This window comes from Diabrotica virgifera, chromosome 4 (genome assembly GCF_917563875.1).
Source record: "Diabrotica virgifera virgifera chromosome 4, PGI_DIABVI_V3a".
In the NCBI taxonomy this organism is placed as follows: Eukaryota; Metazoa; Arthropoda; class Insecta; order Coleoptera; family Chrysomelidae; genus Diabrotica; species Diabrotica virgifera.
The window spans coordinates 219,868,241-219,890,208 of NC_065446.1; the positions used below are offsets into that span (position 1 = coordinate 219,868,241).

The following is a 21,968-nucleotide window of genomic DNA, read 5'->3' on the forward strand; positions in this document are numbered from 1 at the left end:
ATGAAATCTCACGTCTGGGTGATCTGAAACAAAAAACAAAATATGGTTATCATCTACATAGTATTGACTCTCGTCTGACGGAGAATTTTTTTGATATCGTTTTTTGTTTAATTGTTATAAACAATAATAACATCAAATTTGGGCAAAAAAATAGAAAATAATTTCAAGAATTTTTTTTCGTCGCCAAAATTTTTTATCGACAAAATCCTCCGTCAGACGAGAGTCAATACTATGTAGATGATAACCATATTTTGTTTTTTGTTTCGGATCACCCAGAAGTGAGATTTCATGTACACCGTTTGGACACCTAAAAAAACGGACTTGCGCTTGAAGGAGTGCCACGACGGCAGTTTTGAATATTTCAACTTGAAATTTTTTTTTACAAATACTGAATATATAATAAAGATGTCGGTTTAATTTAATTTAATGTATGAGTCATATTTTGTGAGAAAAAAAATCCGGAAAATCGGGCTGTTTTTTCCCTACTCACAGTAGACTTCCCCCTTAAGTGCCAAGTTACTCAGTCAGTAGTAGTGCCAAGACATTCGAATGTAGAGGGAAATATCTGTGCTTATTTTCATGGTTTCTCCAGTCTATCTCTGGGACGCTAGCCAATCATTGGAAAAATACTGGACAAAAAACAAACTACTTTACCTGTTGCTCTCGTCCATTACTATATGGACTTTAGGAATTGGAAAACCATTAAAAGAACTGGCAACAGGAAGGGTGTATGCTCCCATGTCTTCAAACACCAACCAATCACCAACTTTCATTTCTGGCAACATTACATGTTCAATTACTTGGTCGAGTCCATCGCAGGTCGGTCCCCATACGCTGCTGTCGTAGTATTTTGCCCCAACGCGTTCTTCAAGAGGTTGTGGTACTAAGACCTATAAATATATCGATATAATTATTAAGTATGCGACTAGTGTGAGGTAAATCAAGAAACAACTGAACGAAATTGCGAATCAATTAAAAAGTTATAATTACTGATCAAAGAGAGAAGAATAATGCATTAAAAGGCAATCATCAGCTTTCATCCTTTCCGGGTAATTATCGAAATAATTTTAGACTTTTGATTCATAGATGGTGCTAGTATTCTTTTTCTCATGATCATCTTTCAGTGCGTCACAGTTTTTCGATTTATTTCTAACGCATTAAATTGTATGTGACAGAAAAAAAGGCAAGTCGGTGATTACATTTCGTCGGTGACATTTATAACATTTATTCTAGTTGTCGATAGATGGCGCCATAATAAAAAAATATTTTTTTTAATTAGATAATAATATTACAAATATAATCTGTATAATTTATAAGACTATACAAATCAAAGGAAATACCATTTTATAAATGCAAGAAACACATTTGATTTGTTTTTATTCCAAATTGAAAATAAAATGTGACAACTGTCAGATTTAACTAAAATGTCATGTTAGAATAAATGTCATAAATGTGTATTATCACGGACTTACCCTTTTTTCTATCATTTGTTACGCACTGAAAAATGCTCATGAAAAGGACAATAGCATCTTTGGTAATTATTTTGATAATTACCCGGAAAGGATGAATGTATTTGATTTCAGTTCAGTGCCTCTAGCCAGGTGCTCCGATGAGGAAACCGTTATTCCGAAATACGTATAAGCACATAGTAGAAGCTCTGTCCTGTAATCAAATCTAAACCATCTTTTCTTTTCTTTTCTTTTAGTTGATACTTTATTCACCTTTAATTGGTGGGTATTAAAGGAAATAGTTCGCTAAAATTATTATCACGGTGAATGACAGGACGTGAAATGCAATTTAGATTTCCCTTGTCGAGTATTTCGTCACTCTGTTATGCTTTATTTTTCCAACTTAAAAAGCTCAGAGGATAAATAATTTCGAATTTTATTTCCTGACTTATTAGAACTTTAAATGTTGTTAAACTGATATTTGATTACATGAAGGTTTGATAATTTTATAGGATGTTAAAACTTCAGATTCACTGCATGGTAAAGTAAACTCCCACGTGGGTTACTGGTCTGGAGACGTGTGTTCTCCAATCGGACCTCAGTTGCTACCTGAGGACCGATTGGACAATCCTCAGATACATAGGCACAAGGAAAAATACAGAATAATTAATAATAAAAGGAAAGGTAGAGGAAAATGCTCAGTTGTTCTACAGAAATAAGGAATTTTTAAGTAATATTTTACCTGACGATGGTTCAAAATGCAATTGAAACTGCCGTAGATTCCATCGTTGATGTAGTACATGCGGTGCATATTATTTTCACTGTCATCGTTGATTTGATTGACGTTTTTAATTGAATGGATATTGCACACCAAGGTGTAGGCAGAGCTTACATAGAAACGACCAGGTTCAGCTATTACATCAATTGATGGATCGGGGAAGTAATTATCCAGTGCGAGATTGACAATTTCAGCGATCTTAAAATAAAAATATACAAAGTTCAATTAAAAATGTATAATAAAAAAGATCTTACATAAAAAAGCTGTTTCGAATAACAAATTATGGTCCATCCAAGAATCGTTAGAACTGTTATTGTATTTAAAGTTAAATAAATTTGACAAACCTGATGGATAGAAGTTCCTTTTGCACCAAGATATCCTCCTCCGATGTCAAGTAAAGAAAAGTTATAGCCCAAGGTTTCGGCAAAATCAAATACGTCCCTTGCTGCTGAAATAGCCCTACGGAAAACTGGCGGTTCACGGCATCCGGAGCCTACGTGAAAACTCACACCAACGACGTCCAAGTCAAGGGATCTAGCGATTCGAAGAAGTTCTGGAGCCTCAATGATAGGATCACAACCAAATTTGTTTCCCAGTGGAGATTGGACATCAGTGGCATCGCAACGAATGCGAATTACTAACCTAAAAAAAAAGGGAACATAAAACATAATAAAAACATAAATATCAGTTAAGTACTCTTATACTTTCTGCTCAAATTTTGTTTTTTTTTTCGATAAACGTTAAGATTGATTTGTTTTTGGTGCTATTGCTATTGTTATTGATATATTAACTCACACAAAACCTAAAAAACAAAAGTGAAACTTACTTGGCTTCAGGAAAGAGATTCTTAACTTTGTGCAATTCAGTATCGCTGTCGAATGTCATAGTGTTAACTCCAGTGGCTGCAGCATGTTTGATATGGCTGAGAGGTTTGGCAGGGTTAGCAAAGATGATTCTTTCGGGTTCTACACCCATGCTGAGTACTTTATTAATCTCGCCCTTTGAAGCGCAGTCGAAGTTAGTTCCCAAGGCGTTGAGAGTTACAAGAACTGTAACACTGTCGTTGCATTTGACAGCTGAACATTAAATTTTCGCATTAGAAAAATTTGATCAATGGGATAGAAAGAAAACAAAAATTGAAGAAAAAGATCTTCTGTGTAAAAGGTACAAGAATAAAAAACCGCTAAACGCCGTAAAAATGAGTGGCGCATAAAATATTCCAGCTACAAAAGATCTGATATGAATATTACGTGGCGCGAAAATGGATTTTCATTTGATGCAAAACAAAATTATAGTTTTATTTTAAAAGATTTTTCCATAATATTTGCTAAATTTGAAGTAAACGCGCCACAAAAGAGTAACTTTGATACAGTTTGAATTTTGAAACTCTTTTGTGGCGCGTTTACTTCAAATTTAGCAAATATTATGGAAAAATCTTTTAAAATAAAACTAGAATTTTGTTTTGCATCAAATGAAAATCCATTTTCGCGCCACGTAATATTCATATCAGATCTTTTGTAGCTGGAATATTTTATGCGCCACTCATTTTTACGGCGTTTAGCGGTTTTTTATTCTTGTATCAGGAGTTTTTCAAAGTTATTTATAAATTAAATGTATGAAGTTGAATGCAATGTTCCTCTATTACACGTCAAGCTTTATAAATGGTCACCTTTGTTGCATTATCTCCCAAATGATCTAGTGTCCATCGAATGTACACTAGATTTTTTTTTATTCGAAATAGATTGAAAAAAAATTGAGATGGCCGGTAAATGAAGTCGGATTGCCCGTTGCCAGATCAAATTTAGCGTCGTAACCACTACAACTACATAAACCATTTCGGGAATAATCGTAAATTGGATTATACTTTTGTAGCTTAAAAACTTCTAAACGGCTTAACCAATTTTGATCAGTAAACATGAGTTTGAAACGTATTGACCAGTAGTATCTGATGGATCTAAGGTCAAGTATGAAAATTGAAGCTACTACAGGAATTATTGAGCTTGAGAAACCGTTTTTCCCACAGGAAATAGATTTTATCATACTTATGAAGCCTATAACCTAAAAAATTCAAATTTTCCGGGATATGAGGTATACACCGTTAAATTCGTCTGGTGTACTTCTATAAACGCTAAGTTATTGGCGCAATTTGTAGGTTGAAATGTTGAGTAATTGTCGAAAAACCAAAATTTTCAAAGTTTAGTTTTTCAGTTTTTCGGCTATACTGAGCCGTGTGTATGTCTGATTCTGACGGCTTATACACCATTTGAAAACTTAAGTCAACACTATTAATTGGCTTATGGGTGGTCAAAAGTCACAAACTACACCGGTTCTAAATCGGCCCTGACCCCCTCTTCAAAAACAGAGGAAAAATATCAAATCGGTTTAACTTTCAAACACACATACATATATATCCACAAACATTTTCCCTTTTTTAAATAAAAATTAAGTCACATTTCTAAGCTCTATAACTTTTGAATAGTATAACCGATTTTCAAAATTAGACATGCGTTGGAAAGGTAATGATCAGTACTGTTAGAAGCCGCAAAGGTCGGACTTAAATTTTTGAAGTTTTTGGGAGTTTTGGGGGGCCAGAACGAAAAACAGACCTAAATAGGAAGGGCCGTAAAATCGACACCCTTGGACCAAAATGGATGGTTGACATATGAATGGGTGAGTCTTTTTCTGAACTTGAAGATGGGAGTTGGCACAATTTTCAATTCAGTCAGATTTAGAAAATTGAAAATTTCGTGTATATAATAGTGTCGCGTGTAGGGGGCGTATTTCTGCGCCACTGGCGAGAACTGCCGTTCTCTGGTAATTTTTTCGATATAAAACTAACAGCTTCGATAACCAATAAATCGAAAACTATTAATTTTATCAAAAAAATGTATAATGAACATTTTTTGCTTATAATTAATATTTTTACCAGCATTTGCGGTCAAAATATAATAAAAAATTTCCACCCTCGAGATGAGGTGGCAACAACCCCATGGTAAAAGCGTCTTTCGGCATCATATAGATTTTGATCCTTGGACTATCCACTACTTATTGTCAAATTTTCAAGCAAATCTATCCATTCTGTAAAAATTGCGAAGTGAAAAATTTCAGTTCCTGGACTAATTATACTTTTGGAACTCTATAACTTCTGAACGGTTTCATAGGCGCTCATACACACGGGCAGGGGGGGGGGGCGTGGCCCCCCCTAGCTTTTCGGGAAAGAAAAAAATTAAATTTATATTACATAAACGCATTTTTGTCAAAACATTATTGGATAATTTTGAGAGATAAATTGGAAACAACATATTTATTAACAACCGCAAATACACCAAATCAATAGGGTTGAGTTAAGCTTTCAAGTGGCGCCTAAGCGATCAAGCTGAGACATACACACTGCTCGCCATAGCCAAAAAAATGAAAAATTAAACTTTGAAAATTTTGGTTTTTCGACAATTACTCAAAATTTCAACCTACGAATTGCACCAATAACTGAGCGTTTGTAGAAGGACTCAGGACGCGTCTAACGGTGTATACCTCATATCTGGGAAAATTCGAATTTTTAAGTTATAGGCTTCATAAGTATAATCAAATCTATTTCTTACGGGAAAAAACGGTTTTTCAAGCTCAATAATTCCTGTAATACGTTCAGTTATCATACTCGATCTTGGATGCTGGTCAGATACTACTTGTCAATACGTTTCAAATTCATGTTTAGTGATCAACATCAGGTAAACCGTTCAGAAGTTATAGAGTTCCAAAAGTATAATTAGTCCAGGAACTGAAATTTTTCACTTCGCAATTTTTACAGAATGGATAGATTTGCTTGAAAATTTGACAATAAGTAGTGGATAGTCCAAGGATCAAAATCTATATGATGCCGAAAGACGCTTTTACCATGGGGTTGTTGCCACCTCATCTCGAGGGTGGAATTTTTTTATTATATTTTGACCGAAAATGCTGGCAAAAATATTAATTATAAGCAAAAAATGTTCATTATACATTTTTTTGATAAAATTAATAGTTTTCGATTTATTGGTTATCGAAGCTGTTAGTTTTATATCGAAAAAATTACCAGAGAACGGCAGTTCTCGCCAGTGGCGCAGAAATACGCCCCCCTACACGCGACACTATTATATACACGAAATTTTCAATTTTCTAAATCTGACTGAATTGAAAATTGTGCCAACTCCCATCTTCAAGTTCAGAAAAAGACTCACCCATTCATATGTCAACCATCCATTTTGGTCCAAGGGTGTCGATTTTACGGCCCTTCCTATTTAGGTCTGTTTTTCGTTCTGGCCCCCAAAACTCCCAAAAACTTCAAAAATTTAAGTCCGACCTTTGCGGCTTCTAACAGTACTGATCATTACCTTTCCAACGCATGTCTAATTTTGAAAATCGGTTATACTATTCAAAAGTTATAGAGCTTAGAAATGTGACTTAATTTTTATTTAAAAAAGGGAAAATGTTTGTGGATATATATGTATGTGTGTTTGAAAGTTAAACCGATTTGATATTTTTCCTCTGTGTTTGAAGAGGGGGTCAGGGCCGATTTAGAACCGGTGTAGTTTGTGACTTTTGACCACCCATAAGCCAGCTATAGGACTTGGTAGGTACAAAACGGCATATGTTTTGGGGGTATATATATTCGGATCAAGAAGAGCCAGGAGAACCGCAAATAGATCAAATTAATAGTGTTGACTTAAGTTTTCAAATGGTGTATAAGCCGTCAGAATCAGACATACACACGGCTCAGTATAGCCGAAAAACTGAAAAACTAAACTTTGAAAATTTTGGTTTTTCGACAATTACTCAACATTTCAACCTACAAATTGCGCCAATAACTTAGCGTTTATAGAAGTACACCAGACGAATTTAACGGTGTATACCTCATATCCCGGAAAATTTGAATTTTTTAGGTTATAGGCTTCATAAGTATGATAAAATCTATTTCCTGTGGGAAAAAACGGTTTCTCAAGCTCAATAATTCCTGTAGTAGCTTCAATTTTCATACTTGACCTTAGATCCATCAGATACTACTGGTCAATACGTTTCAAACTCATGTTTACTGATCAAAATTGGTTAAGCCGTTTAGAAGTTTTTAAGCTACAAAAGTATAATCCAATTTACGATTATTCCCGAAATGGTTTATGTAGTTGTAGTGGTTACGACGCTAAATTTGATCTGGCAACGGGCAATCCGACTTCATTTACCGGCCATCTCAATTTTTTTTCAATCTATTTCGAATAAAAAAAAATCTAGTGTACATTCGATGGACACTAGATCATTTGGGAGATAATGCAACAAAGGTGACCATTTATAAAGCTTGACGTGTAATAGAGGAACATTGCATTCAACTTCATACATTTAATTTATAAATAACTTTGAAAAACTCCTGATACAAGAATAAAAAACCGCTAAACGCCGTAAAAATGAGTGGCGCATAAAATATTCCAGCTACAAAAGATCTGATATGAATATTACGTGGCGCGAAAATGGATTTTCATTTGATGCAAAACAAAATTCTAGTTTTATTTTAAAAGATTTTTCCATAATATTTGCTAAATTTGAAGTAAACGCGCCACAAAAGAGTTTCAAAATTCAAACTGTATCAAAGTTACTCTTTTGTGGCGCGTTTACTTCAAATTTAGCAAATATTATGGAAAAATCTTTTAAAATAAAACTAGAATTTTGTTTTGCATCAAATGAAAATCCATTTTCGCGCCACGTAATATTCATATCAGATCTTTTGTAGCTGGAATATTTTATGCGCCACTCATTTTTACGGCGTTTAGCGGTTTTTTATTCTTGTACATACATACATACATATCCACAAACATTTTCCATTTTTTAAATAAAAATTGAGTCATATTTCTGAGCTCGATAACTTTTGAATGGTATAACCGATTTTCAAAATTAAACATGCGTTGGAAAGGTAATGATCTGTGCTATCAGAAGCCGCAAAGGTCGGGCTTAAATTTTTGAAATTTTTGGGAGTTTTGGGGACGAGAACGAAAAACAGGCTTTAAATGGGAAGGGCCGTAAAATCCACACCCTTGGACCAAAATGGAGAGGTAACATATGGATGGACGAGTCTTTTCCTAAACTTTAAGATGGGATTTGGCCCAATTTTCAATTCAGTCAGGTTTAGAAAATCGAAAATTTCGTGTATATATAGTGTCGCTTGTAGGGGTGTTGTGCGCCACTGGTGAGAACTGTCGTTCTCTGTGGATATTAGTTTGAAAACCCCAATAAAGGGCTACATTGCATACATGATGCTATCTTTAGAGCGAAAACGTTCTGTATTTTAATGTAGCCCTTTATTGGGGTTTTCAAACTAATATACATTTTACACAGAAGATCTTTTTCTTCAATTTTTGTAATTCATGGTATACAGCCAGCTACAGGAAAATTTTTCCTTATGGAGAAAGAAAACAGTATGTTAATATATATATATGTTATGGCGAGCACGCCACTGTGTGCGTTTTTATCTCAATATCTAGTCTACACCGAGATGAGAAACACCAAAGCTGTTAATTTCGAGGTGTCAATGATATGTGCCAGGACTATGAAAGATTTTAAGAAATAATAGTAGTGTTCGCGCAGTACAAATCGAGCATACCCAGAGTAAGTTCGGGATTAGTTTCCAATGCGCAGGCGTCAACGTAAACTTATCCTGGACATGCTCAGGATTTTTCGCTCCGCGAACAATTTTCGGATTCGCAATGTAATGACGGGTTGCATACATTAAGGTTAGAGAAGGAAGCTTTTTGTTGTCTCTTTCTTATTTCGAAATAAATGTCAAAAAAATGCAAATGCAACAAATTTGTATGTCAACAAAGAGAAAAAGAAAAGAGAATAAAGGCAACAGGCAAAGGATTAACTTTCTATTCAATAATTCAATGCCTTTCTTAGAAGGTAGAAATTTGATTAGAGTCTTTCTTTATTATTTCCACAATATAATGTGGTTATTTCCACTCTGAAATCCAGCTTACATTTTTGTAGAGAGTAAGATTGTTGATATGTAGATATAAAAATTACCTTTAACTTCATGAGGGTTGAACATTATCTGAAGGAAGGAATAATTTAGTAAAACAATCATTTCCAATTTTGATATCAATGTATTGAATTTAATGGGTTGTGGCATTGTGTTGTGGTTTATTACACCACAAAAATAATGAAATATAACAAGACACAAGAAATAGTTTCAGAATAAGTTTGATGTATTGTTTATGTTTCATTATATTCAATAAGAGACTAATTTAACTCATAAATTAAACTGAAAAATAAACCACAAGAATATGTAGGTACTTGTAAGCTCATTTAGATAGAAGAAATTAAGTAAAAACAGAGTACAATTTATTGTAATACATACTACCGTAATAGATAATTATCGAATATCGAATGAAAATAATATTTGAAAAGGTACCTACTTATTTATAAACATACGAAATGGAAAACATTGACAAAAACAACTAAAAAAGCTTTAATATAAAAAATATTAAAATTTGTTTGAAGAATATTTAAATGACACAACACGTTACATAATTTCAAAACTTTAAAAACCAGTATCTACATCTACAAGTTGTTTAACAAAACAATATTTTAGGTTAAGAATTGGAAGGAGTAAGAACAGAATGTCAAGAAATTCTTCCCAAATATTTTGTGCGCCTGTGCGAACTTAAAATCCGAAACAAAATCCTCGAACGTCGAGAGCGTACCCCGGGCATGTTCAGGATCTTTTTTCTGTACTGCGCGAACACCGAATTAAAAATCCGGAGGGTGTTCAGAGGGAAAGATTTGGACTCCGCGAACGCCCAATTTTGTAATGCGCAGGCGTTCTCCCTCTGGGTATACCCAGGACGTACTGCGCGATCAAAGCTATAATAACGATCCCAATAACTGAGCGGGACAAGCCGAAGTGAACCGACTACAAGCACAACCAGATTGTCGATCTGTCAATGTATGGATAAGTACATATTTTAGAACTTTAAAACTTCTAAAAATTTTATAAGTTTTAAAAGTATTTAAAACATTGTTTATTTTAAATCATTGTTCATTATCACCTAATATATGTATTATTCTGAATTTTTCTTTTCATAACTTGATCAGGAGAACATAATAATGACTGAGATTCTAAAAGGAATATCATTAATGTCATGATACAGAGGGGAGCAAAAGCTGATTCAGACTACATATTAGTAATAGCTAAATTAAAAATTAAAATAATAAGAACGCAAACTCAACCAAATAAGATAAAAATTGGAATTTTTATAAGTTAAAAACAGAAGAGGTAAAAAAAATAAGCGGAAGACATAGCAAAAAGTAGGTAGGTACAAACGGTCGAAACTGAAGAGAGAGAAATTGATTGGGAGAGCTTCAAAACAAGCGTAATAGAAGCAGCTAAGAAAACAATAGGACAAAAGCAAAAGAGTCAATCAAAAGAGTGGTTTGATGTCGAATGCAAAGCTAACAACATGTCGAAGAAACAAATATGACTGACATGGATAAAATCGGAACAGATGAAAAACTAAATACAAAATTACAAAACTAAATACAAAAAAACTAAATAAAGAATACAAAAAGTAAAAACAGGAAGCGATAGAACTATATAAAAAGAAAAAATCGGAATGAATTAAAGAGCAAGTCAAGAGCAAAAAAAAAACAAAAAACTGTACGGATATGTTAAAAAATGATGTAACGAAAATAAAACAACAGTAAGATATAAAATTAGTAAGAAAACCGAGAAAAGCGTTTCTATAACTTGTTCAAAATCAAACAATGGAGGAATATTTGAAAAGAAGAGATAAGGGATGAATTACGAAGTAGAAAACGCTCCCACATACAAGGACATTATGAGAGGGTTGAAATCAGGAAAAGCAGCAGGAACGAATTAATTAATAAAAAATTGGAGGAGAAGAACTGATGCATCGGATTCAAAAAGTAATCAAAATATATGGAACTCGGAAAACATGGCACTGGAGTAAAAAAAGGGTCATATAATAACGATATACAGTGAGGACGTTTGAGTTGGAATAAATTCATTACCTCGAAAATGGGCGAATTTGGAGAGAAATTCTGAGACAAGTCGATTTTTTTAAAGTATGACTTTTTGGCATATACATATATATATATATATATATATATATATATATATATATATATATATATATATATTATATATATATATATCATACTAGTGACGTCATCCATCTGGGCGTGATGACGTAATCGATAATTTTTTAAAACAGAGTAGGGGCTGTGTGATAGCTCATTTGAAAGGTTATTTAATTCTCTATTCAGTAATATAAACATAATTGTTTATACAGGGTGTACACATTTTTTTATTTATTTACACAAAAACAAGAATATAAGCAATTTACTTAATTCAAAATACATTTTACTGCTGTTAGAAAAACAGGTAATAATGTTTATTTCAGAAATAAACATTGCTTTTCACTTAAGGGGATGGGTACGTATTTTCGGCTGCAATGCTATTCAAATGGGGATTCATTTTTTCCGAATTCTGAGAAAACTAATAATATAAGTAGTTTTGAAAAAGTTAAACGCAGAATGAAAGATTACGTTCTTACCAAAGGCCCTGAAAACTTCTATAATGTTTATTTTAATAAATTACAGGGGTGAAAAACTAAGAGAAAATGTAGTGTGATTTTTAATTTCAAATATCTCATTCAAAAGAAACTTTTTATTTATTCTAAGGGACTTTCGGCCCTCGATAATAATTTAATAATTCATTCTGCGTTTAAATTTTTTAAAAATATTTATTAGTTTTTTCAGGATTCGAAAAAAATGGACACCATGTCCGAGGTGATATTTTCCAAATCGAACATTCGCTATCTTTGTTATACAACGCACTGAGTCAAATAGAATATGATGAGAAGACAGTGACAGTTTTAAATATTTGACATGGCATCGGGAATATTTTGAGTTGTTGATTATATAATATTGATACCTAGTGTATTTGATAAATAATTGATTTAAGACGTGAACTTAATAAAAAGTTATTTATTGTTTATTATTTATTGAAGATTCAAGCAGAGAATACATCAGGATATATTCTGCGATCCAAATATTCTTTTGTTAAATATGTTCAAAATTGTAAGCGTTCCATAGTAACAATATATTATTAAAAAATCACTTTTTCTCTTTTCTAGATTGAGTATTAGTTTTTGTTGTACATATAAATTATTACAATCACTGAATACATAGTTAGTGGAAAAATTATCACATCTATTAACTGAATTAATAATTTGCAAATATACAAATAACAGTTATCCAAGAACATACAAAAGCCATCTCTTTAAAGTTAATGATGACATTGTCAAGTAGAATGGCATTCTAGTAATGCTTACATATCCATACCAGTGTGAATTTTACTACACGTAATTTGCCGTGTGAAGACAGAAAAAGTAGGGATAGCCGTAAAATATTTGCGAATTATGTACCGATGGCCTTAAATGCAATGTTCAAACTGTTGATGCCAAAGAGACACGTGGGTGGCAGTTTTAACATTGAATTTAAGCGAAAAACAATGGTAGGGGAGCCCAAGCGGGGATTTTTGCAGTAACTCGAGCGCGTCAGATTATCATATGGGGAGAAACCTGGTACCCTGTAGATGTACCTCTACCACCCACATAACAATGATGTTCGCATCATGTTCTAAGCATATCCTGCCAACATTCGTCGAAGTATATCCTTTTTAGTATATGCGTAGTACAAGCATAGCATGTACCATAAAAAACATTCTAAATTTCATGTTCTTTGCATGTGCTTCGAAGAATATTCTTGCACCGAATATACTGAGCACATTCGTGTACGTAGTATCTCGGAATGTTCGTAAAAGTTTATTCTTAGAATATACCTTAATCGAATATTCTTAGTATATGCGTAAGTATATGCAAAAGTATATGCTTAACACATACTTGTATATACTTTTAAAATATCTTAAAAAGAATATACTGTATGTACCTATAGGAAGAAGAATAATGTTAGCCTATAGATTATCAACTTCGCGTTAAGAATAATTAATAAAATTTAGGTATTTTGGTAGGTACTACTGAACCTTCTAATTCATCATTTTTTTAAACCGTTTTAATTGTATGGTAAAAAAGTTTAAAACTTAATTCTATTGAAGAAAAATGAGAAATTCTCGTTTCGTTTTCAATTGAAATGAATACACCATTTTGATTTGAGTTTATACCATAAAAATATTTTTACCTATAATTTTCGGGAATCCGGAAACGGCCATTCATTGTTATACTGACCCTTGCATTGCATATTTTATACCTGCACAAGGGAAGGGGGTAGGTAACAAAAAGGCAAAATATGAAAATAGTTTCCAGTACAGTTAAGGCATTTATGTCTACGCTGCCTGTGCGGACGAAGCCATTGTAGTTCTAGCTACAAGGACTAAAACATTTTAAGAACATAAAAAGCAGCTTGAAAATAATAAATTCATATTGGTACTTAATATTTCCTAAATACCTAGTAAGTAAAAGTATGTATAATGTATATAGATACCTATAAATTTTAGTAATTTACATACATATTATATTATATATTTGGCTATTATATAATTATATAAGCAGCAGTTTTATTTTGATGTGCACATAATAACTAAATATATTACTTATATTTTATATATAGGCTACTTACCCATATAATATTTATTATACATAGGTACCTATATAACTAACTAAAGTTTATATATTTTATACTTACTTTTTACGTAATATTGTAGAATGTAATAACTATACATTCTCATATGCAATTATAGAATATGTAAATATAATATATTAGTAGAACCTAGGATGAGATTGGGTGATGTTGAAAACATACTTCTGAGAAATATAGCACATCCTTGGAGTATTCTTCCCATATACTAAAAATATGTGCGATAGTACATTCTAAGTATATACATAGAAGGTATATAGCACTTCCTTGGAATATTCTTCCCATATACTAAAAATATGTGCCCTAGTACATTCTAAGTATGCAACTAGAAGGTATATAGCACTTCCTTGGAATATTCTTCCCATATACTAAAAATATGTGCGATAGTACATTCTAAGTATATAAATAGAAGGTTTATAGCACCTCCTTAGAATCTTCTAAAAAGTATGTTCTTGGTATATACTGAAAAGAAGTGCGGTAGTACATTCTAAGTATATACATAGAACGTTTAAGTACTGTAATGTAGTATATACTCAGTATATGCTCTGCACATTCGCAATGGTAATTACGCATATTCTAAGTATATACTTTTTCTGAAAAGTATGTTCTATGAATCTACTAAGAACATGAAATTGTTATGTGGGCATATATTGGTTCTAAACACAGGGGAGTTCGTTAAGGGGGGGCGGAAAAAATCTATCCTTAGAAAAACTCGAAATCGTCAGATTAAGATAAGTTAAGTACATGCAAAACAGTGTATATTTAAAAAATCTGATGATTTGGGCGGGGCGTAAGGAAATGGATGTCACAAAGTTTCACAAGAAAAAAGCGAATATTTCGCGAAATGAACGATAGATCTGAAAACTAAAAAATACTTGCTCAATATTTGTCAAAAATCTATCGAATGATACCAAATACGACTCCCCACGGATATTGGTGGGGGGTAAATTTTAAATACGAATCCCGCGATATTTCGCGAAATGAACATCAGATCAAAAAACTGCAAAATACACTTATTCAATATGTTTGAAAAATCTATCGAATGGCACCAAACACGATCCCCACGGAGATGGGGTGGGGGGTTACTTTAAAAGTTTACATAGGATCCACCATTTTTTATTGCAGATTCGGATTCCTTACATAAAAATAAGTAACTTTTATTTGAAACATTTCTTCGAATCATGGATAAATGGCGCAATAATCGGAAAAAACGATTATTGGAAATGGAAAATTAAATTAAAAATGGAAAGTCTAAAGCCTAAAATGGAAAACTTTACTTAACTTTTTTTGGTTTTAGAACCTACTCTTCACAACCCAATAGGTCCCCAAAGCGCTCGAGTGACTGCACATTTAGCATCCCCTACTACAATGTTTATTTGTCAAATAACATTACTTTGTGTTTTCTGACAGCACTCAAATATATTTTGAAATAAATGAATTACATACATTCTCCTTTTTGTCCTAATTAATTTAATTAAAAACATTTTTTGGATATTCTGTATAAATAATTCGCACACCTAGTTCAATAATGCTACAATTGCAAAACATAATAATTTCGAGAAATGAGCAAAACATTCTGGAGCAAACGAGTTATGCCTTGTATGATTTATTTGGGATTGACTGGCTTCAAAATTACAATTTACATAGTTAGCAAATTAGAAAGTTATTCGCTGGATACTATTACAATTTATTAAAAATAAAACGTTAATTGTATTTTGATAGTTATGACGATATTGCATTGTGAAGAAAGTCATTTATAAAACGATACCTCGGAGATACGGCGGCAATATAATAAAAAAATCAATTGATTTTTGCAGTTGTGGCCGTATTGAACGTATTGAATTACATCGGTTGTATTGTGGCAGTGTGTATTCTCGCCACATCTTACAGTTATTGCATTTCGAAACCCATGTTATTACCCTATAGTGTAATACCGAAGTAGCTTACTTTGTACTTATTCAAGACAATATTTCAGTTGGCTGTATTGTATTGCATTAGAAGAGGTATTATATAGGCAACGTATAGGTATTATATATTAACTCAATATTAAAAAAAGGCTGTCCACATTATGTCTGCAACGAATTCTGCAATTCTTTGGTCACGTGGTTCGAAGAGGTGACGACAGTTTGGAAAGATTAATTGTTTCTGGAAACGTTCCGGGGAGAAGATCAAGAGGACCATCACCAACTAGATGGTCTGACCAAATAAAGCATTCAGCTGGAAACTCATTCTGCGAAGCTCTTAGAGCAGCTTAAGATAGAGACCAATGGAGAGACATTGTTAGGAATATTGGAAGAAATCACGAATGCACGAAGCACTCAGTAATGGGGAAACGACAGAAGAGAGAGAGAATCAAAGTCCGCAAAACAGAATGCCTTGGACATATATTAAGGAATAAAAAAAATTCCTTCCCTAGCTAGTAATAACAAGTAAAAATGAGAGAAAACACCATGTCGGTAGTAAAAAAACGGGAGGATAAACTATCTTGGGTCCGAATTATAGAACACTGGAGCGATTCAAATTATAAATAACTAATGGGGACAGCAGACATTAGAGAAATATTTGCAGTAGTAACGGCCAACATTCATTAATTGAATAAGACCTCTCAAGAAGAAGAATTAATATCAGATTATTTTAGAAAATAAAGATCTACTGTATATTGCCACAATATAAAGAGGGACAGTAAAACCTCTTCTATGTCTGCACTTTGATCTCAAGAAGTAATACCGGCATTACCGGCAGTACGCAATTGGTAATTCACCAGTGGTGGATGCGAGTTTTCCCTGTTAAAACCCGTACGTTTCTACGCGACTAGCAATGCAAAAGTGGTGGTCTGGCGACTGATTTTACTTCCAATTTTTCGGAGAGTAGTTCTACTGTCCCTCTTTAGACTGTGATATTGCAATAAAATAATCTAAAAAAGATATTCTTGTAGATGATGGTATAGATGAGGATGGTAGAAAAATAGGCACAGCAAACTGGCAACAGTTACTGGAACTGGAACAGTTGGTAATGGATAGAACTGACTGGCGTAATAGACCAGCTGGTGCACGAATAGGACCATTGATGATAAAAGATATTCTAAGCATGCAAACTTTTCAAATTTCATTACATTTTTAATTTAAATAAGATAGTTATGTACATATATTGTATATACCTTGAAAAATTACTATCTTATCACAAAAAAAAGAGAAAAAAATGAAGCTGAAATGGACAAAACACCCTAATATTTTATTCTAAGATGACAGGCTCTTCGGAACCAGGAAAATCGTAAATCAAAAACGTTAAAAATCGCGTTTTCCAGTATTACAGCACGACCAAATTCAATTTGTATTCGAGATTTGGTTGCGAACTGGTGTTGACGTTCGTTTTTTCCAAATTTTTTAATTTTATTTTGGTAACGTCCAAACGTCTCTCCAAATAAAATACCTGCATGGTAACAAAATAAACAATGTGCATCCAAATTTTAAAAACAAACTGAATTTGGTCGTAGGTACTGTAAAGTTATAACGTATGGACGAACACTGAAAGAAAATCATAAAGCGATATAGTCCAGGGCGCATCTGTTTTGAGATGGACGTTGAGAGGTGACTCAAATTTTTTTGCAGAAATTGCTTGAAAATAAATCAAATAATAATATTTGAGTTATCCTCCCTCTCAAAAAGGTCCGGAGCATTGTTTAAATAATCAAAATGTCAAAAATTTAAGGAAAAATTCGATTTTTTTCTTCGTTTTTTGATTATAACTTTAAAAGTATTCATTTCCGAGAAAAGTTGTACTGACATAAAAGTTGCGTAATTAAACTTCCTATAATACAGAATTGGTTAAAAATTTAAAAAATAGTCACCCTAGTTACAAAATAGCAATAATTGCGAAAAAACCATACAAAAACAAGTATTCGCATTTTACGTTTTTCAACCATTTATGCTACACTTAGGACCTTCATATTTCACCCAGACAAACTTTATGATACAGTAAAACAATTCTGTTAATTTTATTAAGATTGGTTCAATAGATTTTGCAAAATAAATTTTGCAATCCAGCTTTCGCAAAAAAATTCATTTTTTCAAAATGTTACAGGACTGAAAATAAAGCAGATAGCAAGTTGAATTTTTTTTGTTTATAGAAGTGTACTGTACTTTTAATTGGCAATTTTCAAAATTAAAATCGATTAATTACCACGGCGTCAGAAAATTTTTGAAATAAACAATAATTTTTGGTGCTACGCGCAAGACAGCGGTGTTCGATTCACACAAGTTGATTTCCACCAAAATTTCTTCCAATCTATATCTAATATATTATTTCCTTACTCAATATTTTGCTGTATTTTAATATTTTAATTCCACAAAAATCAAACTAATTTTATTATTGTTTGTGAAATATTGTTTAAACAATTGCATATGTTTAAAAATAATAAAGTTTTATTATTTAAGTTAAAATATATGAACAAAGAAAGTTTTTGCTAATAAAAGTGTTATTTCAAAGGATAGACTATGTGTATTTATGTTGCAATAAACAAATTTATTTATTTATATCGAAATGGTCATTTCGATAGGTCGATGGATTTCAAAGGTCATTGGAATGCCCAATCAGAGCAAACTATCCGCTGTCCTGCGCGTAGCACCAATAATTGATGTTTATTTAAAAGAATTCCTGACGCCGTGGTGTTAATCGATTTTAATTTTGCAAATTGCAAATGAAAGGTACAGTACACTTCTATGTGCAAAAAAATTTTCAACTTGCTATCTGCTTTATTTTCAGTCCTGTAACATTTTGAAAAAATGAATTTTTTTTACGAAAGCTGGATTGCAAAATTTATTTTGGAAAATCTATTGAATCGATCTTAACTAAATTTACAGTATTATTTTACTGTATCATAAAGTTTTTCATGGTGAAATATGAAGGTCGTTAGTGTAGCGTAAATGGTTGAAAAACGTAAAATGCGAATACTTGTTTTTGTATGTTTTTTTCACAATTATTGCTATTTTGCAACAATGGCGACTATTTTTTAAATTTTAAACCAATTCTATATAGTAGGAAATTTAATTATGCAACTTTTATATCAATACAGCTTTTCTCGGACATGAATACTTTGAAAGTTATAATCAAAAAACCAAGAAAAAAATCGAATTTTTCCTTAATTTTTTGACATTTTGATTATTTAAACAATGTTCCGGACCTTTTTGAGAGGGAGGATAACTCAAATATTATTATTTGATTTATTTTCAAGCAATTTCTGCAAAAAAATTTGAGTCACCTCTCAAAGTCCAAATGTACTAATATTTTTACAGATGCGCCCTAGTCTAATAACCAAAAATGTTTACCGTAGTGCGGCGTGACGCGAGGTAGTTTTTCGCGCCATTCCTGATGTTTTCTGACGATATCTCCGACATCCAAGACGTAAAAGGCATCTTCCTGATTCTTGTTACTTACGATTTCCCGGATCACCGTCCATACGTTCGATTGGTCATCCAAAACGTGAATGCGTTCATCAACACCTGTAATTTTCATTTTGTTTTTGGTTGGTTATAATGTGCCTTTGTCAAATACTGGTGAATATTATTGATGAAATAAGCAAGCTGAAGCAAAGAAACGTAAGTGAGAGTCTTATCAAAGCAGTCAACCAGTAAGCACGTTAAATTGTAATTACTCGCTTTCTGTTTTTTGCCAAAGTTAAAAACGCGTTTTGTGACTATTGTATTTTAAGGATAAACATTTAGACCAGGCTGTATCGTCGCCACCGTTAGGTAAATTATTCCGATTCGTTTTTATTTGCACAAACTTACTCAAAAAGAGGTCTTTATAACAAATTCAAAAAATCAATTTGTTCACTTCTTACATTCTTTTAATTCTTTGGTTCATTATGAGCAAAAAAGGTCTTGTGATTTTTCTCTAAAATTGATTTTTGTCGAGTTATACGCGATTTAAAATTTGAAAAACGCGAAAATGGCCATTTTTAAGGCTTAATAAATTATTATTATGAAAGTCACAAAGTGACTAAATAAAAGTTTAAAGCCCCCCCTACACGATGCCGAAGAAATTTGTGTCATTAATTTATTACTAAGCTCAATAAAGATTCACCATTACGGGCAGTCCAATCGTCTCGCACTCACATGACGGCCGCGACAATACGATCTCACCGCTCATTGTTAATAATTAAAAATAACAGCTTAGTAATAAATTAATGACACAAATTGTTTCAGGATCATCTAGGGGGTGCTTTAAACTTTGATTTAGTGACTTTCTGACTTTCGTAATAATAATTTTTAACCGAATTACGGGTTTTTCAAATTTTAAATCACGTATAACTCGAAAAAAATCAATTTTAGAGAAAAATCACAAGACCCCTTTTTTGCTCATAATGGCCCAGAGAATTAAAAAAAATGTACAAGTGAGAAAATTGATTTTTTGAATTTGTTTAAATAATTTTCCGACCGCGGCACCTCCTGGCAGCCATGTGGATTTGTTATAAGGACCTCTTGTTGAGTAAGTTTGTGCAAAAAAACTAATCGGAATAATTTACCTAACGGGAGCGACGATAAAGCCTGGTCTAATTGGTAAGATGACTAGGTACGTATAGACATGCGTATACGCTCTGAGCTTCGCTGGTGTCGCTCCTAGCGGATTAGTAATGCAACTTTCACCGGTAATTTTTAAATTTATTATTTAATTGTTATCGCTTAATATTTACAACGCAAAAAAGTAATTAAATTGTAATCGATTTTTTTTAAGATTTTGCTAATCATTTTGACGTTCTATTGATGAAATATTAATTTCTTACTTCGGATACTTTCACAATTATCGTGTAGATGGCGCTAAGATTAATAGATTAATTTATAATTACATATTACGGAACATTAAAAAAACTTAAATTCAGTATTTAAAACGTAAGTATATTTAAGGTAAAAATATATATTTACCACAGCTTTGACCAACTAATATTTTTTATAATTGTTTTTATTTTTAAATTTAAATTAATCACTTTGACATTTATGTCAAATTTCCAGTAAACGTTTACAGACTTGTCACTACTGGCGCTCGAGAATTTTTAAATATCCCCTCTACGTACGAGCTCACATCGTATACGCTATTTAATATTTAAAAATTCGCGAGCGCCAGTAGTGACAAGTCTGTAAACGTTTACTGGAAATTTGACATAAATGACAAAGTGATTAATTTAAAATTAAAATTAAAAACATTAATTATAAAAAATATTAGTTGGTCAAAGCTGTGGTATATATTTTTACCTTAAATATACTTACGTTTTAAATCCTGAATTTAAGTTTTTTAATGTTCCGTAATATGTAATTATAAATTAATCTATTAATCTTAGCGCCATCTACACGATAATTGTGAAACTATCCGAAGTAAGAAATTAATATTTCATCAATAGAACGTTAAAATGATTAACAAAATCTTAAAAAAATCGATTACAATTTAATTACTTTTTGCGTTGTAAATATTAAGCGACAACAATTAAATAATAAATTTAAAAATTACCGGTGAAAGTTGCATTAGTAATCCGCTAGGAGCGACACCAGCGAAGCTCAGAGCGTATAGACAACTTAATAAATAGGCCAGTATGCTCAGGACATAATTAATTAATATTTTGGCATACAAAATATTAATTACCACATCATGACAACCTCATCTACGTCAACTCAACCTAGTTCTACATCAGGCCATTAATCTCTACAACCTCAAAAAGTCTTCCGTAACCAGACAACCAACCGCTAATGTTCTTCCATCAAGAACTCAAACAAATTGTATTCGACGCAATTTATTGCCAACACCAAAATTGAAGATTAGGTACCTTCATAGTTTAAGCCTAATGATTCGACTAATCAGTAATATTTTCTGTTCAAAGCTATCCAACAAGAGTATATGCATTTACTCAGCAAATGAAAAATTAGTGGATGATTTTATTACCAACCACGGAAAAATTAACAACTCATACATGCACGTCGACTAATCATCCCCAGCCAACGACTAATACTTTCTAACGTATGTCCATCTATTCCACACTTAATATTAGAATCTGAATTGCAAGC

General features: G+C 32.4%; 1 protein-coding gene across 1 annotated transcript; it reads right to left on the bottom strand.

Moving 5' to 3' along the window:
- Positions 1-650: 650 nt before the first annotated feature.
- LOC126883806 (ornithine decarboxylase-like) lies at positions 651-19,428 on the bottom strand. The gene is made up of 5 exons (XM_050649476.1): positions 19,242-19,428; positions 3,053-3,302; positions 2,571-2,868; positions 2,191-2,424; positions 651-890 (listed from the first exon to the last, which is right to left on the bottom strand). The coding sequence occupies exons 1-5, from the start codon at positions 19,426-19,428 to the stop codon at positions 651-653; spliced, it is 1,209 nt and encodes a 402-aa protein (XP_050505433.1).
- Positions 19,429-21,968: the final 2,540 nt, after the last annotated feature.